Source organism: Leucopleurus acutus (genome assembly GCF_964270905.1).
Source record: "Leucopleurus acutus genome assembly, chromosome: 1".
NCBI lineage: Eukaryota > Metazoa > Chordata > Mammalia > Artiodactyla > Delphinidae > Leucopleurus > Leucopleurus acutus.
This window is the reverse complement of record NC_139142.1, coordinates 27,456,670-27,474,950: the sequence shown is the minus strand read 5'-3', so window position 1 is coordinate 27,474,950 and position 18,281 is coordinate 27,456,670. Positions and strand designations below refer to the sequence as shown.

The window sequence follows — 18,281 nt, the reverse complement described above, 5'->3', positions numbered from 1 at the left end:
TCTGAGCAAGTTAGTTAACCATTCTATGCTTCAATTTCCTCATCTACAAAATGGGCATATTCAAATAGTAGCTTTCTTATTGAGCTATTAAAGCATTAAATGTGATACTCCTTGTTGCTTAGCATACTGACTGGCACATGGAAAGTTCTCACGTTGGTCCAAAGGTCATTGTTCTCCCAAGAGCCTTATATGGAAACATTAATGAAACATGATGATTATACTGTAGGCAGCTGGTGAAAAGTGACTAAGGTGAAAAAAGAGATTTCTCATATAGTGAAAAGGATAGTAACTGTGGATTGACTTTCTGCTGGGGAAATGGTTATCCTATTTAGGAACAGTGAGGTGATTATTCTCGTAAAGACTGTGAGATTTATAAATTCCTTTGTATTAGTATCCATGATCACAGTATAGATAGAACTAGGTATTTTATCTAGGATAGAATAGCTTTTCTCACAGTTGCAGGGATTCTGGACTTTATAACACAATACTATTACAACATAATACTTTATAAAGTATTCAGGTTTCTTATTAATTTGGTTGCTGTTTATGACTTAGAAAAAGAAAAAAACTGTACCCTCTCTTTTATCTTTAGTCTGAGGACCCAGAAGAAGACGCCAGGTTAAAACAGTTGCAGGCTGCAGCAGCACACTGGCAGCAGCACCAGCAGCATCGAGTTGGCTTCCAGTATCAGGGAATAATGCAGAAGCACACTCAGTTACAGCAGATCCTACAACAGTACCAGCAGATTATACAGCATCCACCACATATACAGGTGAGTGCTTCCTCAGTTGCCACATGGGAAATTGCCCCAGGATGTTAAAGGGATTTGTTTCTCGTGAAAGAGATTTAAGTATGAAGAAGGAAAGCTATCAGATGTTTCGCCTGGAGTGCCCAAGTAGTTATTTGTCACATTACTGGGGGCTTGGAAATGTGGTATTGTGAAAATGCTCTTGGGGAAGGGCAGGTATAGTGGAATCTTCTGATCATGTTAACCCAGGCAGATGTTAGAGTACCGTTGCTAAGGGATTTAAGAACCAGGGCTTCTTACAGACTCACAGACATAGAAACAAACTTATGGTTATCAAAGGGGAAAGCAGGGGGAGGGATAAATTAGGAGTTTGGGGTTAACAGATACACACTACTATATATAAAATAGATAAACAACAAGGACTTAACTGTATAGCACAGGGAGCTATATTCACTCTCTTATAATAACCTATAATGGAAAAGAATCTGAAAAAGAATGTGTGTGTGTGTGTGTGTGTGTGTGTGTATATATATATATGTGGTTTTTGTTTTTTTTTTTTGCTGTACACCTGAAACTAACACAATATTGTAAATCAACTATACTTCAATTTAAAAAAAAAAAAAGGAATTCCCTGGTGGTCCAGTGGTTAGGACTCTGTGCTTTCACTGCTGAGGGCGCGGGGGTTCAATCCCTGGTCGGGGAACTAAGGTCCTGTAAGCCGCGCAGAGTGGCCAAAAAAAAAAAGAAGAAGAACCAGGGCTTCTTATGTCACTTCAAGGTAACCTGTGTTTTTGCCTGAAAAGCACTGCAGTAACAAGCAGAAATCCACCAGCAAGATCAAAGCAACCACCACAAAAAACCTAAGCAAATGCACCACAAAAGATGAAGTGACTTAGATACTTGTTTGTCTTGTATCTGTGAGGTATAAACTTATGTCTATATGTCTATAACAGATCATTTTCAATAGTAATATTTAAAATTACTGAGACAGCTATTTGCTTTAGTGTTTGGTAGATTTTTTCCAACTCAGTGATAACATATAAATAAGTCAAAGGGAGAAAGGCGAATGATCATCATGGAAAGGATTTAACAAGCTTATCCTTAGCCTCCCAAAGTCTTGTGTTCTAATTTCCTAAGGCTGCAAATGCCCTTGGTTCATTAATATTTTAACTTATGATTAATTTTCTTATATGAATGTCTTGAAATAATTTTTATCCCTTTATTTGTAGACCATGTCTGTAGATATGCAGATGCGGCATTATGAGATGCAGCAGCAGCAGTTTCAACATCTCTACCAAGAATGGGAGCGAGAGTTCCAGCTGTGGGAGGAACAGCTTCATTCCTATCCTCACAAAGATCAGCTTCAGGAGTATGAGAAGCAATGGAAAACATGGCAGGGACATATGAAAGCCACTCAGACCTATCTCCAGGAGAAAGTCACTTCATTTCAGAACATGAAGAACCAGTATATGGGGAACATGTCCATGCCGCCACCTTTTGTCCCATATTCTCAGATGCCTCCACCTCTACCAACAATGCCTCCTCCGGTATTGCCTCCATCATTGCCACCACCAGTGATGCCCCCTGCCCTGCCTACTTCAGTGCCACCACCTGGCATGCCCCCACCTGTGATGCCACCTTCTCTACCAACCTCTGTGCCCCCACCTGTGATGCCTCCATCTCTCTCTTCTGCAGGGCCACCACCAGTTCTGCCCCCGCCTTCCCTCTCTTCTGCAGGGCCGCCACCAGTTCTTCCCCCACCGTCTCTCTCTTCAACAGCGCCTCCACCTGTTATGCCCCTCCCACCATTATCTTCAGCCACACCTCCTCCAGGAATACCTCCCCCTGGAGTTCCACAAGGGATACCTCCTCAGTTAACAACAGCCCCAGTTCCACCAGCCTCCAGTTCTCAGAACTCACAAGTTCCAGAGAAACCTAGACCAGCACTGCTTCCCACTCCTGTGTCTTTTGGTTCAGCCCCACCCTCAACTTACCATCCTCCATTGCAATCAGCCATTGGCCCATCTGAACAAGTGAATTCTAAAGCTCCACTGAGCAAGTCTGCTCTGCCGTACAGTTCATTCTCATCTGAGCAAGGACTTGGGGAGTCTTCAGCTGCTCCGTCTCAGCCAATCACTGCAGTCAAGGACATGCCAGGGAGGTCAGGTGGATTGCTTCCAGATCCTCCTAGAAGCAGTTACTTGGAAGGTCCAAGAGGCCCAAGGTAGGTCTGCCTTTTTTTTGGGAGTGGGTGGGGAGTGGGGGTGTGGTGGTTTTGCTGCTTTGCTGATACAGGCTGAGTAGGCTTTTATGTTCTCTTTGTACTTTTATATACATTCCTGGTTTACAGTTAATAATGTTAGTGTTGTTCACTTATTAGACATGACATAATGAAATCTAGAAATGGCAACATGCCCTCCTTTCTTTGATGTCATTGCTTTTATCCTGTATGTAGCGATTTTAGTCCAGGATGAATGTAGTGGTTTAGAGTAATGCTTATCAATTCCTTAGCTTCAGAAGCAATTTTTATTAAATTTATTGATCTTTTTTGCTTTTTGTTTATGTAACAAATAACTGGATTGGTAACTTTCTGTGACATGATATGCCAGCTGTTGGAGATAAAAATGAATAAGCATCTAGTGAAATAAGGTGATGGAATTTAGTGTAAGCGTAAATAGGACTTTTATTTTATCCATTTGTTCAGCAAATATTTGTTAATATTTGTGCCTCCAGCAGTGAATGTAACATAACAGACACAATCCCTGCCCCCATGGAACTTTTATCCTTTATATTTTCCTCAGTTTAGGAGATGTTTTTCTTTTGTTTGAACCACATTTTTTAGAAAAGGACACAAAACATTTACTAGTAGTTTCTAAATTTTTTCTTTTACCTTTTAAAAGGTGTTAAATTTATTTTTCCAAGTTCGTAAAAATATTTTTTCCCCAAGTTGGCCTAAATGGTAATTTTCTTATAGAAAAACATTTTCAATCAGATTTTTTTCCAATTGGAAATTGTACTGGAAATACTCCTTATACAAAATTTAGACAGGACAGGAAAGTATTGAAAAAATGTAAAAGTCACCTAATTCTACTAACTGGAGGTAATGATTTTTAAACATATGTCATAAAAAATTGAAGCAGGGCTTCCCTGGTGGTGCAGTGGTTGATAGTCCACCTGCCGATGCAGGGGACATGGGTTCGTGCCCCGGTCCGGGAGGATCCCACATGCCGCGGAGCGGCTAGGTCCGTGAGCCATGGCCGCTGAGCCTGCGTGTCCAGAGCCTGTGCTCCGCAACGGGAGAGGCCACAACAGTGAGAGGCCTGTGTACCGCAAAAAAAAAAAAAAAAAAAATGGAAGCATACTAAGTGTATTATTTTGTAACTTGGTTTTTCCACTTGTCAGCATTGGTTAGTTTTCCATCTCAGTGTTGATGGATCTACATCCTCATTTTAAATTTTAACCTAATTTCAATATTTGAAAACAAAATATATTTTTTATTTGTTCTCCAAGTTTATATTCAGAAAACAGAACTCCATCCAAAAATGAAAGCTAATTAAAGGCAATTAACGTGAATTCCGCTGAGTACCAGAAGCCTTGTCGGAAGCTTTACATACATTATCCCATGGAGTCTTCTCCACAACCTGTGAACTTGGCAGTTTCATACCCTACATTTACCCTTTACAAACTGGGGCTGAGAGGATTGGATAACTTGCTCAGGATCATGTAGGTGGGAGAGTAGAGCCTAAGTCCACATAGTGGGAGCTGAGTCCAGAGGGTCCCCAGAGCAAGAGCACTAGTTAAGCACTGTGTTTAATGCCGTGGTTCAGTGATGTTCATCCTGTCAGTGATTACAAGTGCATTTGTAGTCCTGATTTATTTGGCATGTGTTTCATCTTGATTTGAATTCCTACTTATCTCCTGGATTGAGTATTACCTTTTAGATATGGTAACTGATTTGCTATATGAGAAGTACGTTCTTATAACCTCATAAAACATAGATTTCCTGCTCCCTTTTTTCTGTCATAATAATGTATCCTCTCTTTTGCCTACCAGATCTTGACTTTGTAAATTTAGGACCTACTTTAACTTTTTTTCTTTTGCCTCAGGGTACAGTTAATAATTTCAGTGCTAGGAGGATCTTAGCAGTTACCTAGTGCAACTTGCCCTCTATATAGCAACTCACCTTTGTGTTGCATTTTGTCATCCTAGGTCTTGCACATATTATCTCATTTATTCCTCTCAGTGATCTCATGAAGTAAATGGATAAAGGGAGCTGAGATTTGGAGAGGTTATAAATAAATTGCCCCGGATGACACGGCAAATAAATGGTTGAGGTGGGGTTAGAATCCAGGGCCTTCTGACCCACTCTTAAGTCCACTGTGCTTCCTGTGACAAGCAGCTGATGAGCTCTGCTTGAGCGTTGGCACTGTGATAAGGAACACTGCCCCACGAGGTGCTGACAGTTTTACAGAAATTGTATTTCTTACATTGAACATAAATGTGTTGCCTTGACTTCTCCCTGTTGATTCTAGATCTGCCTGTGTGGTGCAACACATAGTGATTTACCCTGTCCCTCTTCTACAGTGTATCCTGCCATTGTTTAAAGACCATCCTCTTGTCTCCCTCCACCCACCTTAACCATTCTGCTGTGCCATCACATAAACTGAAGTTCTCTTCATATTAACATCGGTGCTAGCTTTGTCCTGCTATATTGTTCACTGTCCTTTTTTTAAAAAAAAATTTATTTATTGATTATTTGGCTGCGCTGGGTCTTAGTTGCAGCACTCAGGATCTTCGTTGTGGCGTGCAGGATCTTTTTAGTTGTGGCATGTGGAATCTAGCTCTCTGACCAGGGATCGAACCTGGGTCCCCTGCATTGGGAGCATGGAGTTTTAACTGCTGGACCACCAGGGAAGTCCCTGTTCACTGTCCTTTGAAGGGCCTTTGGTTTGTCAGTCTCCTTCAGAATGAACACTTACTTCAGATGGAGAAAGACCATAGGCCTATTACTAACTTTGTTATAAAAATGTACTTATATAGCTGAACAAATTGCTTTTTTTTGGGTGGGGGGGTCAGTACTCTCACAGTGTTGACTCATGTTGAGCTTAACATCAATTTGGCCTGCCAGGTCTTTTTCACCTTACTGTTATTAAGCCAGTTCTCTGTCACCCTGAACTTGTACAGTTTTTTGTCTTGTGTTCTTTTTTTTTCTAAGACTTTACATTTCGTCTAGTTAGGTTTGGGCCTGCATTCTAGTCTGCTGAATCTTCACGAATGGAGATTACACTGTTTTTAGATATGAGATATCCCTTCCTGGCTTTTTCCACCTGCAGCTTTGATAAGGATGGCATATTTTGTCCTTGAATTGTATCCTGCTCACATTTCTACCTTGGTTTTTTTTTTTCCTACCTTGTTTTAAAAACCTTTCCCTGATCTAGCTGTGTCATTGCCATTTCTATTACCCTTCTACTTCTTTTGTTCACTTAGCCCATGTAAAGTATAGTTTGTGACCGTTGCCCAGGCATGGTTGTTTTTTTTTTTTTTTTTTAACCTTTGTTACGTGGGAGAAAAAGAGATCAGTGGGAAGCCGGTCAGTGAGTAAAAGAGACTGAGGTAGGAATAATCCACACTATTAAGAAAACTTGTGAATTTCCTTTATTAGTTGAATTCAGCGTTTGCTATATATATAACATACGGTAAGCCACTCTAGTTTGTGTGTGTGTGTGTGTGTGTGTGTGTGTGTGTGTCTCTTAAACAAAGCTGGGTAGAAAAACAAGAACTGAGAATACGGTTAACTGATTTACCAATTACGCACTGTTAAATAAAGTACTGGAAATTACTTTGAGTTTTTTGAAAAATCCAGATTTAGGCTGCTTTCTAAAAACTGAAGGTTTTCAAAAAGTCAAGTGACATAAATGCATCATATGTAAGTAGCACACCACATTGTTGAGCATCTGGGGCAGCTTTTTGAAACTGTTTATATGTGTATGTGTCATTGGATTCATCAAGTCTTGTAGAAGACTACCACAGCTCCAATAAACTGTCATGTTAGTAGATGTTGGTTTCCAAGAATCTTTTATTTTCAATAATAAAACTTACTTATTGAAGAGGAACATACAGAGATGTGCACAATCATAAGTGTACAGCTTAGTAAATTTTCACAGATACACCTGTGTTACCACGACTCAGATTAAGAAACAAATTAACAGTGTCTGAGAAGTGCCACTCATGCCCCTTCCCATTTTTCCTCATCCCAAAGATAGCCACTATTCCAACTTTTTACACAAGAGATTAGTTTTGCCTATTTTTGAACTTTATATAAATGGACTCATGCTGTATGTACTCTTGAGTCTGGCTTCTTTCACTTAACATTATATTATTGTGAGATTCAGCCATGTGTGTAGCTGTAGTTTGTTTCATTCTCATTTCTTTACAGTATTTTATTGTATGAATATACCACAATCTGTTTATCCATTCTAATATTGATGGTCATTTAAGTTTTTGGTGGTTATTATGAAAAACACCGCTTTGTGTCTTTGGTGCTATATATGTCCCTTTAGGGGTGTGTGTGTGTGTGTGTGTGTGTGTGTGTGTGTGTGTGTGTGTGTTTGTATTTAATTTTGTTTAGATATATGCCAAGGATGGGAATTGCTTGGTCATAAGAGTACGAATATGTTCTGCTTTGATAGATATTGTCAAACAGTTTTCCAAAGTGGTTGTGTCAGTTTACACTCTCACCACCAGTGTTTCTGTATTCCATTTTTTTTGTATCCTCATTAGTACTTGGTGTTATTAAACTTTAAAATTTTAGCAATCTTGGTGTATGTCTAGTGGTATTGTAATATGGCTTTAATTTATATTTCCCTGATGACGAATGAGATTGACTTCCATTCCATTTGATTTTCGTTCAGTTGGATTGCCTCTTTTATGAAATGCTGATTCAAGTCTTTTCCCTGTTTTACTGTTGGGTTATGTTTTTTTCTTATTGGTTTGTAGGAGTCCTTTATATATACTAGATATCAGTTCATATGTCTAGATTGTCTTGACTATTTCTCACTCTGCAGCACATTTTGCATTCTTACCCTTCAGTATACTAAAAAAGTAGTCTTCACTTTACCATCTAGATGGTGCATTGGAACCTTTTTAAAAAATATTTATTTAGGGGCTTCCCTGGTGGCGCAGCGGTTGAGAGTCCACCTGCCGATGCAGGGGACACGGGTTTGTGACCCGGTCCGGGAGGATTCCACATGCCGCGGAGCGGCTGGGCCCGTGAGCCATGGCCGCTGAGCCTGTGCATCCGGAGCCTGTGCTCCGCAACGGGAGAGGCCACAGCAGTGAGAGGCCCGTGTACCGCAAAAAAAACAAAAAAAGACAAATCTATATATTTATTTATTTATTTATTTATTTACATTTTGGCTGCACCGGGTTTTACTTGCAGCATGCACAATCTTTAGTTGGAGCATGCTGACTGTTAGTTGCGGCATGCAGGCTTCTTAGTTGCAGTTGTGGACTCTTAGTTACGGCATGCGAACTCTTAATTGCGGCATGCATGCGGGATCTAGTTTCCCAACTCAGGATTGAACCCAGGCCCCTTGCATTGGGAACGTGGAGTCTTACCCACTGGACCACCAGGGAAGTCCTGGAACCTTTTTATTTTTTTAATTTAAAAGTAATTTTACAAATAATTTACAGAATTAAGAATAAAGGCATAATAAAAACAACTTACTAGAAATTTTAATTAAATTTTTTTAATTAATTTAATTTTGTCTGCGTTGGGTCTTCGTTGCTGCGCGCAGGTTTTCTCTAGTTGTGGCGAGTGGGGGCTACTCTTCATTGAGTTGCGCGGGCTTCTCATTGCAGTGGCTTCTCTTGTTGAGGAGCATGGGCTCTAGGTGTGTGGGCTTCAGTAGTTGTGGCACGCATGCTCAGTAGTTGTGGCTTGCGGGCTGTAGAGCGCAGGCTCAGTAGTTGTGACACACGGGCTTAGTTGCTCCGCGGCATGTGGGATCTTCCTGGACCAGGGCTCAAACCCATGTCCCCTGCATTGGCAGGAGGATTCTTAACCACTGCGCCACCAGGGAAGCCCCTAAAAATTTTAAAAGAGGGCTTCCGTGGTGACGCAGTGGTTGAGAGTCCGCCTGCCGATCCAGGGGCCGCAGGTTCGTGCCCCGGTCTGGGAAGATACCACATGCCGCGGAGTGGCTGGGCCCGTGATCCATGGCCGCTGAGCCTGCGCGTCCGGAGCCTGTGCTCCGCAGCGAGAGAGACCACAACAGTGAGAGGCCCGCGTACCGCAAAAAAAAAAAAAAAAAAAAAAAAATTTAAAAGAATAAAACTCTTTGCATCAAGTAAATTTTGACACACAAACATTATAGAAGATGAAATAATTCTGTCACATATTCTTTTAGCAAAGCAGAATGGTCCAGGTTCTTGCCAAAAATATATGATGAAGTCTTCCCTGTTTAATAACTAACTGGATGACGATACCACATTTCCTTTCTGTCCTTAGAAATATATTGTTCACTCATCCTATCTTGAGTTTGAGAGTATTCATCTAGGATATTGTCATCCGAGGACTCATAGAAATTTTGCTTGTATGATTAATTTCACATCATTATTAGGACCTAGAGCGTAGCTGTCTCTGCATTTATCTTTTGATTCATTTAATAATTTTTTTTCTTTTGCGGTATGCGGGCCTCTCACTGTTGTGGCCCCTCCCGTTGCGGAGCACAGGCTCCGGATGCACAGGCTCAGTGGCCATGGCTCACGGGCCCAGCCGCTCCGCGGCACGTGGGATCTTCCCGGACCGGGGCACGAACCCGTGTCCCCTGCATTGGCAGGCGGAGTCTCAACCACTGCGCCACCAGGGAAGCCCTAATAATTTTTTTTTAATAAATTTATTTCATTTATTTTATTTTTGGCTGTGTTGGGTCTTCGTTGCTGTGTGCAGGCTTTCTCTAGTCGTGGAGAGTGGGGGCTACTCTTCATTGCAGTGCGCGGGCTTATTGTGGTGGCTTCTCTTGTTATGGAGCATGGGCTTTAGGCACGCGGGCTTCAGTAGTTGTGGCTCGTGGGCTCTAGAGTGTGGGCTCAGTAGTAGTGGCGCACGGGTTTAGTTGCTCCGCAGCATGTGGGATCTTCCCGGACCAGGGCTTGAACCTGTGTTCCCTGCCTTGGTGGGTGGATTCTTAACCACTGCGCCACCAGGGAAGGCCCATCTAATAATTTTGACACAACTTTCTCTGTCACTTTTCTTTGTCAGGAAATGAAAATTTCTGAATTCTCACTTGTGCTCAATGAACCCTAAATGCAAGCTGCAGTATTTTGGGCAATGCAAGGAGGGGTGACAGCTTATTTTACAATTCCATCATTCTTTTGTTGTCTTCGTATTTTGATCTTTAGCATAGTTGGGAATAATTGATAAGGAATGATGAGTAATAATGAATTCTTGGATAAGAAGATAACATAATGTTTCAATATATAGGAAGAAGATCCCATAATGTATCTTAGGTTTATGAAAGAAGTCAGTGGACCTATATGGTAATTGCAAGATAATGTAAACTTCATTCTGTTTTTCAAAAAGTAAATTTTCTCTTTGTTCTTAGGAAAGCCTGTAGGAAAAAAAAAAGTCATGAAATATCAATCCTTACAAATAGAACTGTTTTTAAAAAACTGAAAAACTATAATTGAATCCAGTGAACCCAAATGAACCCCAAGGGTTAATGGTATCTTTTTTTTTTTTGCGGTACGCGGTTGTGGCCTCTCACGGTTGTGGCCTCCCATTGCGGAGCACAGGCTCTGGACGCACAGGCTCAGCAGCCATGGCTCACGGACCTAGCCACTCCACGGCATGTGGGATCTTCCCGGACCGGGGCATGAACCCGTGTCCCCTGCATTTGCAGGCAGACTCTAAACCACTGCACCACCAGGGAAGCCCAATGGTATCTTTTGATTAATAGAAATTCTTGATTTTTTTAATTTAGTAGTCTAACTTATTGATCTTTTCTTTATGGTTAGTGCCTTTTCATGTGCTGTTTAAGAAATCTTTGCTTACTCCAAGCCCATAAATACATTATTGTATTTGTTTTCTTTTATTGTTTTACCTTTCTATTTTAAAATCAACAATCCATATAGAATTGATTTTTTTGTTAATGTATAGTATGAGGTAGGGTAAAGTTCATTGTTTTCTATATGGCTATAAAGTTGACCCCAGTACCATTTATTGAAAAGGTCATCCTTTTCTTACTACTTTAGTGTCTCCATCATAACTCAAGTGACTATATATGTGGATATGTCTGTGGATTCTATTACTTTGGTTTATTTGTCTATCCTTGCACCAGTGTCAAATAGTTTTTTTTTTCTTTTTTTTTTAAATTAATTAATTTTATTTATTTTTGCCGTGTTGGGTCTTCGTTTCTGTGCGAGGGCTTTCTCTAGTTGTGTCAAGTAGGGGCCACTCTTCATCTTGGTGCGCGGGCCTCTCTTGTTGTGGAGCACAGGCTCCAGATGCACAGGCTCAGTAGTTGTGGCTCATGGGCCTAGTTGCTCCGCGGCATGTGGGATCCTCCCAGACCAGGGCTCAAACCCGTGTCCCCTGCATTAGCAGGCAGATTCTCAACCACTGCGCCACCAGGGAAGCCCGTCAAATAGTTTTAATTACTGTAGCTTCATAATAAATCTTGATATCTCTTAGTGTAAGTCCTCCAATTCTGTGTTTCTAGATCAGGGATTTTCTGTGAAGGCTGAATTGTAAATACTTTTAGGCTTTGTGGGCCATGTTTGGTCTCTGTCAAATATTTTTCTTTCTTCCTTTTTTTCTTTCTTTCTTTTTTTAACCTATAAAAATATTTTAAAAATCAGTCTTAACTGGGTTTGGCCCTGGGCCGTAGTTTGCTGACCCCTGATCTAGATTGTCTTGACCATTCTTGGTCCTTTCTGTTTCCCATATAATGCTTAGAAGCAGCTTGTCAGTTTTCAAAAATACGCTGGAATTTTGCTGAACATTGCATAGACTCTATTGACCATGTTGAGGAAGAACTGACATTTTAATAATATCAAGGCTTCTGAACAGTTATACCTATTTTTGATTAGTTTTAGGATTGGAATTGTGACCTCTTCCATTCTGTAGCTGTCTTACTAGGTTTAACAAGGGACTACGAACACCATAATTTTTCTTAATGCTTCCATTTGCCATGGCTTTTCCTGTTTATAGTGATTATTTCTCTTTGGAATTTTGATTTTAGGATCTTGGTTATACATATTAGAAAATGGCATTATTTCACATGAAAACTAAAAGGGCAGGAATTTGATTCCAGAATTTAAAATCTTGTAATTACCGTGGTCTACTTATGTGAATGTGTTTATATATTGTGATAATCAGACATTATCTTGTTTAAGGGTATTTGTATTTCTGCATCCCTCTTAAGTTTTTGTACCCAATTTGGAGTATATTTTTTGTATCAAGTTTTGAAATTTTTATACCTAGTTCTAATGGTTTCATACCTAGTTTTAGGGGTTTTATTTTTTAGAAGTTTATGAAATACCTAACTGTACAAGCAAAAATTTTCAAAATATTTAAACACCAGATGTTTGTCTTTTTTTCTTTTCATCTAACCAATGTACAATGCATGTGTTTTTGTGTGATTGTATTTAGTGGATGTATACTACGTTTGTACTTTATTTCCAGTACATTTTTATATGTTAAAAAGGTCATAGTAGTTCATTCTGTTGATGTAAAGATGGCTTATTTTCGTACATATGTTTAATATGAGTATCTCTTAATATATTTATTCCAAAGGCCTAAAAGCTCTTTACTTTTATAAATCAATAATAGTCTGACATTTTTAATATCCTTGAACTTTGAAAAATTTGAAGTGCAGTATTGATAACTAATTTCCATTTATATGTAGTGTTGAAAGTATATTTCAATTGGTTTAACATATTCTGACTCCCCAAATAAAAATAAAATGATGACCCTTGGCTCCTGGTCAACAATTAAATCTAAAAGCAAAGCACCCTACCTTTTCATAAACACTGCATATTATATATGCAGGCATGAGGCTTACAGAAGTGAGTTCATTACGTTTTACAACTTTTCCGCCATGTTCACTTCTTCTATATCTTTACACCTTTTAGTGCCTTCTGCTTCCTTTATCCTTTCCTCTGGCCTTTGCCTATGCTCTTTTCCTTGTTTGGAATCCCCTTTCTGTCATTTTTTGCTTTATCAATTCCTACTTTTCCTGCCCTGGGGATGGCACTTCTGTAATTATGTGTCGAGATCTTTCAGTGAGTCAGACATTGGGGATACTTAAGTGAGCAAGACCAACATGCCCCATATTTATCAAATTCTGTTCTAACTGTTGATTTACTTGTTTCATTCTTCTTATGGAGTGTGAACTCCTTGAGGTTAGGTATCAGTTTATTTCCAGCACTAACACAGTACACGACAATTAGTAGGTGTTCAATAAATGTTGCTTACGCCAGAATGTCTTAGTTATGGGTAAAATTCTCAAGGCATTCACAGTTTAGTTAAAAAGCAGTTCATTCATATTCAGAATTTGATTATAACACTAGCTAACATGTTGAAAAGTGTTCTTATACTGAATTGTGTATTATATATAGTCTTCTCTTATCACTTATATGAACTAATAATTGCTGAATTCAGTACAAAACAGATGACTTTACATATCTTTAATGACCTAAGGTGTTATTTCAGACACTTTGAATTAATAAATGTAACTTCAAGAAAAGGAACCAAATCATCACAAAACCTGAAATGGCATACTTTTCCTTCATAAATATGTGGTCTTTATCTTTAGCATTGCAACGTACCTTTTTTTTGGGGGGGGGGGGCTGCATCACGCAGCTTGTGGGATCTTAGTTCCCTGAACAGGGATCGAAGTGGAAGCTCGGAGTCCTAACCGGGAGTTCCCTGTGACATGGTTTTGACAAGCACCTGGTCAGCTCCTTTCCTCTTTGTCCAACAGTAGCTGTGTCAAGCCTTCACTATTTTGCATAGACCATCTGTGCTAATGCTGCTTTCTCTGTCTTAGCAAACATTATTATTTCTCTTTGTATCTTTCATTTAGCTTCCTGCTTCACAGAGATAATCAAGGCTTTCAGGCCCAATGAAACTCATTTCCCAGCCTTACCATTACTTAAGTTGCCATCTTAATCTTTCTTGTACTCTCAGAAGAAGCCCTTTTCCTGGTTAGGGCTAACACTCTCTGTGTGTCTTTTAAAGAAATACATTTTACATTTTTATCAAAGTGATACACACACATAGTTTTTTAAAAATCAAGAGAAACAACCACCCACTGCCCCAAACCACCCTAGATGTATTTCCTAATGACATCTTTTAATTCTTTAGCTGTTTTCTTTTGGTAGTTACCTTCATATCACTAAATAATGTGTTGCTACTTTCTTGACTTACACATGTATACTTACACATTAGATACTACATGTTTACTTCCTATTCTGATAGATAAAGGTTTAGTTCTTATACTGTTCTCTAACTCCATCTGCCCAATATATTTATTTCATTCAGTAAATAATGTTCATAGAGGTAAGCAGTGTACTGTGATTACATTTCCTTTAGCATAATAACTTTTTTAGAATTTCCAGTTGCCTTTCTTCTTGCAACATCTTTTTTAAAAAAATATTTTATTTATTTATTCGGCTGCATTGGGTCTTAGTTGTGGCACGTGGGATCTTTTTGTTGCAGTGCATGGGCTCTTAGTTGTGGCACACAGGCTTCTCTAGTTGTGGCACACAGACTTCTCTCTAGCTGTGGCATGCGGGCTCTCTAGTTGTGATGCGTGGGCTCCGTAGTTGTGGCACGCGGGCTTAACCCCTGGACCACCAGGTAAGTCCCTCTTCTTGCAACATCTTTAAAATAATCCTCCAACTCCAGACTCAAAAGCAACATCTCTTTTTCTCTTGAGATCTCTCCCCCAGATTCATGCATTCTCTTGCTTTTGCCTGGGCTGGTTGGCTGGTTTGCTGCTTTCAAGATCTGTCATATGGCTGTTACTCCAGCATTTCCCTTGACTCTCCTTCTAGATTGGATTCACTGTTTACTGAATCTCATGGCTTCCGGTTTGTGGTTTAGTGCCTCCTTTTCCTGAAGTGCATGCTCAACTAAGAAATTGTGGGTTGGAGTTTCCTGAGCCCTTGCATGCCTGAAAATATTTTAATCTAACCTCACACTTGATTAGTAATTTGGATATATAATTTGAGGTTGAATATATTTTTATTATAATTTATGTAAACTAAAAAACAAAAGAAAACAAAAAGTTTACCCATTTTTCCCACCTCTACACCCTGCCTCTGGCAACCATCAGTCTGTTCTCCATATCTATGAGCTTGGTTTTTTATTTAATTAAAATTTTTTTAAGATTCCAAATATAAGAGAGATCATATAGTATGTCTTCCTCTGACTTAATTCACTTAGCATAATGCTCTGCAGGTCCATTTATATTGTTGCAAACGAAAAGATTTCATTCTTTTTTGTGGCTGAATAATATTCCATTGAATGTATATACCACATCTTCGTTATCCATTCATCCATCAACAACATAGGTTGTTTCCATACCTCGGCTATTGTAAATAATGCTGCAGTGAACACGGGGTGGGGGGGAGGTGCATATATCTTTTTGAGTTAGTTTTTTCATTTTCTTCCAATAAATACCCAGAAGTGGAATTGTTGGGTCATATGATAGTTCTATGTTTAATATTTTGAAGAGCCTTCATACTGTTTTCCATAGTGGGCTTCACCAGTTTACATTCCCACCAGTGGTACACAAGGGTTCCCTTTTCTCTGTATCCTTGCCAACACTTGTTATTTCTAGTCTTTTTGATAATAGCCTTTCTAACAAATGTAAAGTGCTATCTCATTGTGGTTTTGATTTGCATTTCCCTGATGATTAGTGATGTAGGGCATCTTTTCATGATGTCTTCTTTGGAGAGACATCTCTGTATCTTCTTTGGAAAAATGTCATTTGTCTGTTGGAAAAGTATCTATGATCTTTTGCTCATTTTAAAATCATATTGTTTCTTTTTTTGCTGTTGAGTTGTATGAGTTCTTTATGTATTTTGGAATTAGCCCCTTATCAGATACATGATTTGCAAATATTTTCTCCCATTCAGTAGGCTGCCTTTTCATTTTATTGATGGTTTGCTTTGCTGTGCAGAAGCTTTTTAGTTTGATGTAGTCCCACTTTATTTTTGCTTTTGTTGTTTTGCTTTTTTTTTTTAAGTAAGCTTTTTTAAAAGCTTTTATTTACTTTATTTATTTTTGGCTGCATTGGGTCTTCACTCCTGCACTCAGGCTTTTCTCTAGTTGTGGCGACCGGGGTCTACTGTTCGTTGAGTTGCGCGGGCTTCTCATTGTGGTGGCTTGTTGCATAGCACGGGCTCTAGGTGCTTGAGCTTCAGTAGTTGTGGCACACGGGCTCAGTAGTTATGGCTTGCAGGCTCAGTAGTTGTGACGTGTGGGCTTAGTTGCTCCGCGGCATGTGGGATCTTCCCAGACCAGGGCTCAAACCCGTGTTCCCTGCATTGGCAGGCAGATTGTTAACCACTGCACCACCAGGGAAGTCCCTGTTGCTTTGCTTTTGATGTCAGAATCAAAAAGTCATTGCCGATGGGGCTCCCACTCTTCTTTTCATTTGGGAGACATTTCTCAAATATATTGTGATCTCTGGTTGTCCATTTATGTTTAAGAGTGGGAGACACTGAAGCTGATTGGGAGCTCTGTGTATATGTGGGGGGCTAACCAATTGTCAGACTTTGCTTTAAGTGATAGGGCAAAAAACTGCTAACTCTACGGGACCCTCAAATTCAGGCATTTAGAGACATTCAAGACCAGAGAAAGGCTGATCAGTGGTTCTGAATATAGATTTTAATTTACATAATTTTAGCCCCAAGTCTTACTTGTCTTTCCCCAGCATCCCTGGATTCTGAGAATCCTGATCCTCTCTGGGTTTCTGTGGGCAGGCCAGCCCCATTTTGATTGTAGCCTTCTCTGCTACCAGCACTCTAAACTGCGGCTTCTTCCTGTTCCATATGTTACCACTCATGTTTGTTCTTTGTCTTCCAGAATTTAAAAACAAAATCCTCATCTACTGGTAGCCCCTTCTCTCTGTTTATAGTGAGTTTATGTATTTTTATTTTTATTTATTTATTTTTTAAATGTTATTTATTTATTTATTTCTGCATTGGGTCTTCGTTGCTGCACGTGGGCTTTCTCTAGTTGTCGCGAGCGGGGGCTACTCTTCGTTGCAGTGCTCAGGCTTCTTATTGCGGTGGCTTCTCTTGTTGCGGAGCACCAGCTCTAGGCACGCAGGCTTCAGTAGTTGTGGCTCTTTGGCTCTAGAGCGCAGGCTCAGTAGTTGTGGCGCACGGGCCTAGTCGCTCCACAGCATGAGTTTATGTATTTTTTAATTTCTTGCGACGACTATATAGTGTCAACTTGGCTGGGCTGAAGTACATTTTCCAGCCGTGTTTCTTTCTTTCTTCTATGTTTCTTATTAGGGTGGGTCACAGGGGAGATTTTTGTGTCTAACATGAAACATTTATCCCTGGTCAACCAGAAATTTTCTAACCCTTTCCCCAGAAAAGATTATAAAGCCCCTTTTTTGTCTTTGGGGAAATCGTCATTCTCCCTAGCTGGTTTACATCCCCTCTTTGATATTCTGTAACTTAAATTCTGAGATATAAAGCTATCTAGTACTAATACATCTTATGTTAGATGATAAGGAAGAAAAATCAATCAAAAATATTTGACTAATAAATATATATTTAAACATTTAATATCAAACGTTAAGGAAGAAATATTCATAACTATCACAGCCCGTATTTCAGCAACTGGTCATGTAATTACAGTTGGTATTTATAACTTGCCTTTTTCCTCTACTTAATCCATATTCCCTTTAGTCTCAGTGAGCACCGCAGCTGGTCTTGGTTCCTTGTCTGGTGGAGTGACCCAGACCTTCATTTTTGAAAGGTCTGAGCTATTCTCAACCCTGCCTGAATTGAGTTATTTTAGTTTTCTGTTGACTTTAATCACAGGACATGGAAGTACTAAGGGGTGTCCTAGAGGATCTCCTCCATTCCAGACATACTCCTCACCCTCACTGTGTAGAAATAACCCAATTTCCCCTTGAACGACAGGATTAATCCCCCCAGCCAGTACAGTAACTCCCTTTTTTGCTTGTTGATTCAGAACCCAAAGTGGCCAGATGGCAGTCTGAACTGGAGTTTAATAGAATCATTGTTGTGTCCCCTGATAGAAGCATTCTCCCTTTGAAACTAAGACTTCTAGATCACCAAAGACTGATGTCACAGGGATGGGAAGTTAATATTTTGCTGAAACTGAATTTATTACTCTCATTTATTTCCCTAACAAATGAAAGAAAAACCCTTCTATTTCTCATTAGAGGCATGAAAGGCATCACCATCACCGAAGCCAAAAACCTTGGAACCATCCTAAATTTTTCCTTTTCCATTATTTTAATCCCACCTGTTAGAAAAT

At 39.6% G+C, this 18,281-nt stretch overlaps 1 protein-coding gene across 3 annotated transcripts in view; it reads left to right on the top strand.

Annotated features, from left to right (window-relative positions):
* YLPM1 (YLP motif containing 1) overlaps window positions 1-18,281 on the top strand; it is a 66,858-nt gene that overhangs the window by 11,122 nt on the left and 37,455 nt on the right. For all 3 annotated transcript variants that reach the window (XM_082839803.1, XM_082839804.1, XM_082839802.1), the window contains exons 3-4: window positions 593-772; window positions 1,978-2,972. In XM_082839803.1, coding sequence (XP_082695929.1) covers window positions 593-772; window positions 1,978-2,972 — 1,175 coding nt within the window. The remainder of the gene's footprint in view (window positions 1-592; window positions 773-1,977; window positions 2,973-18,281) is intronic.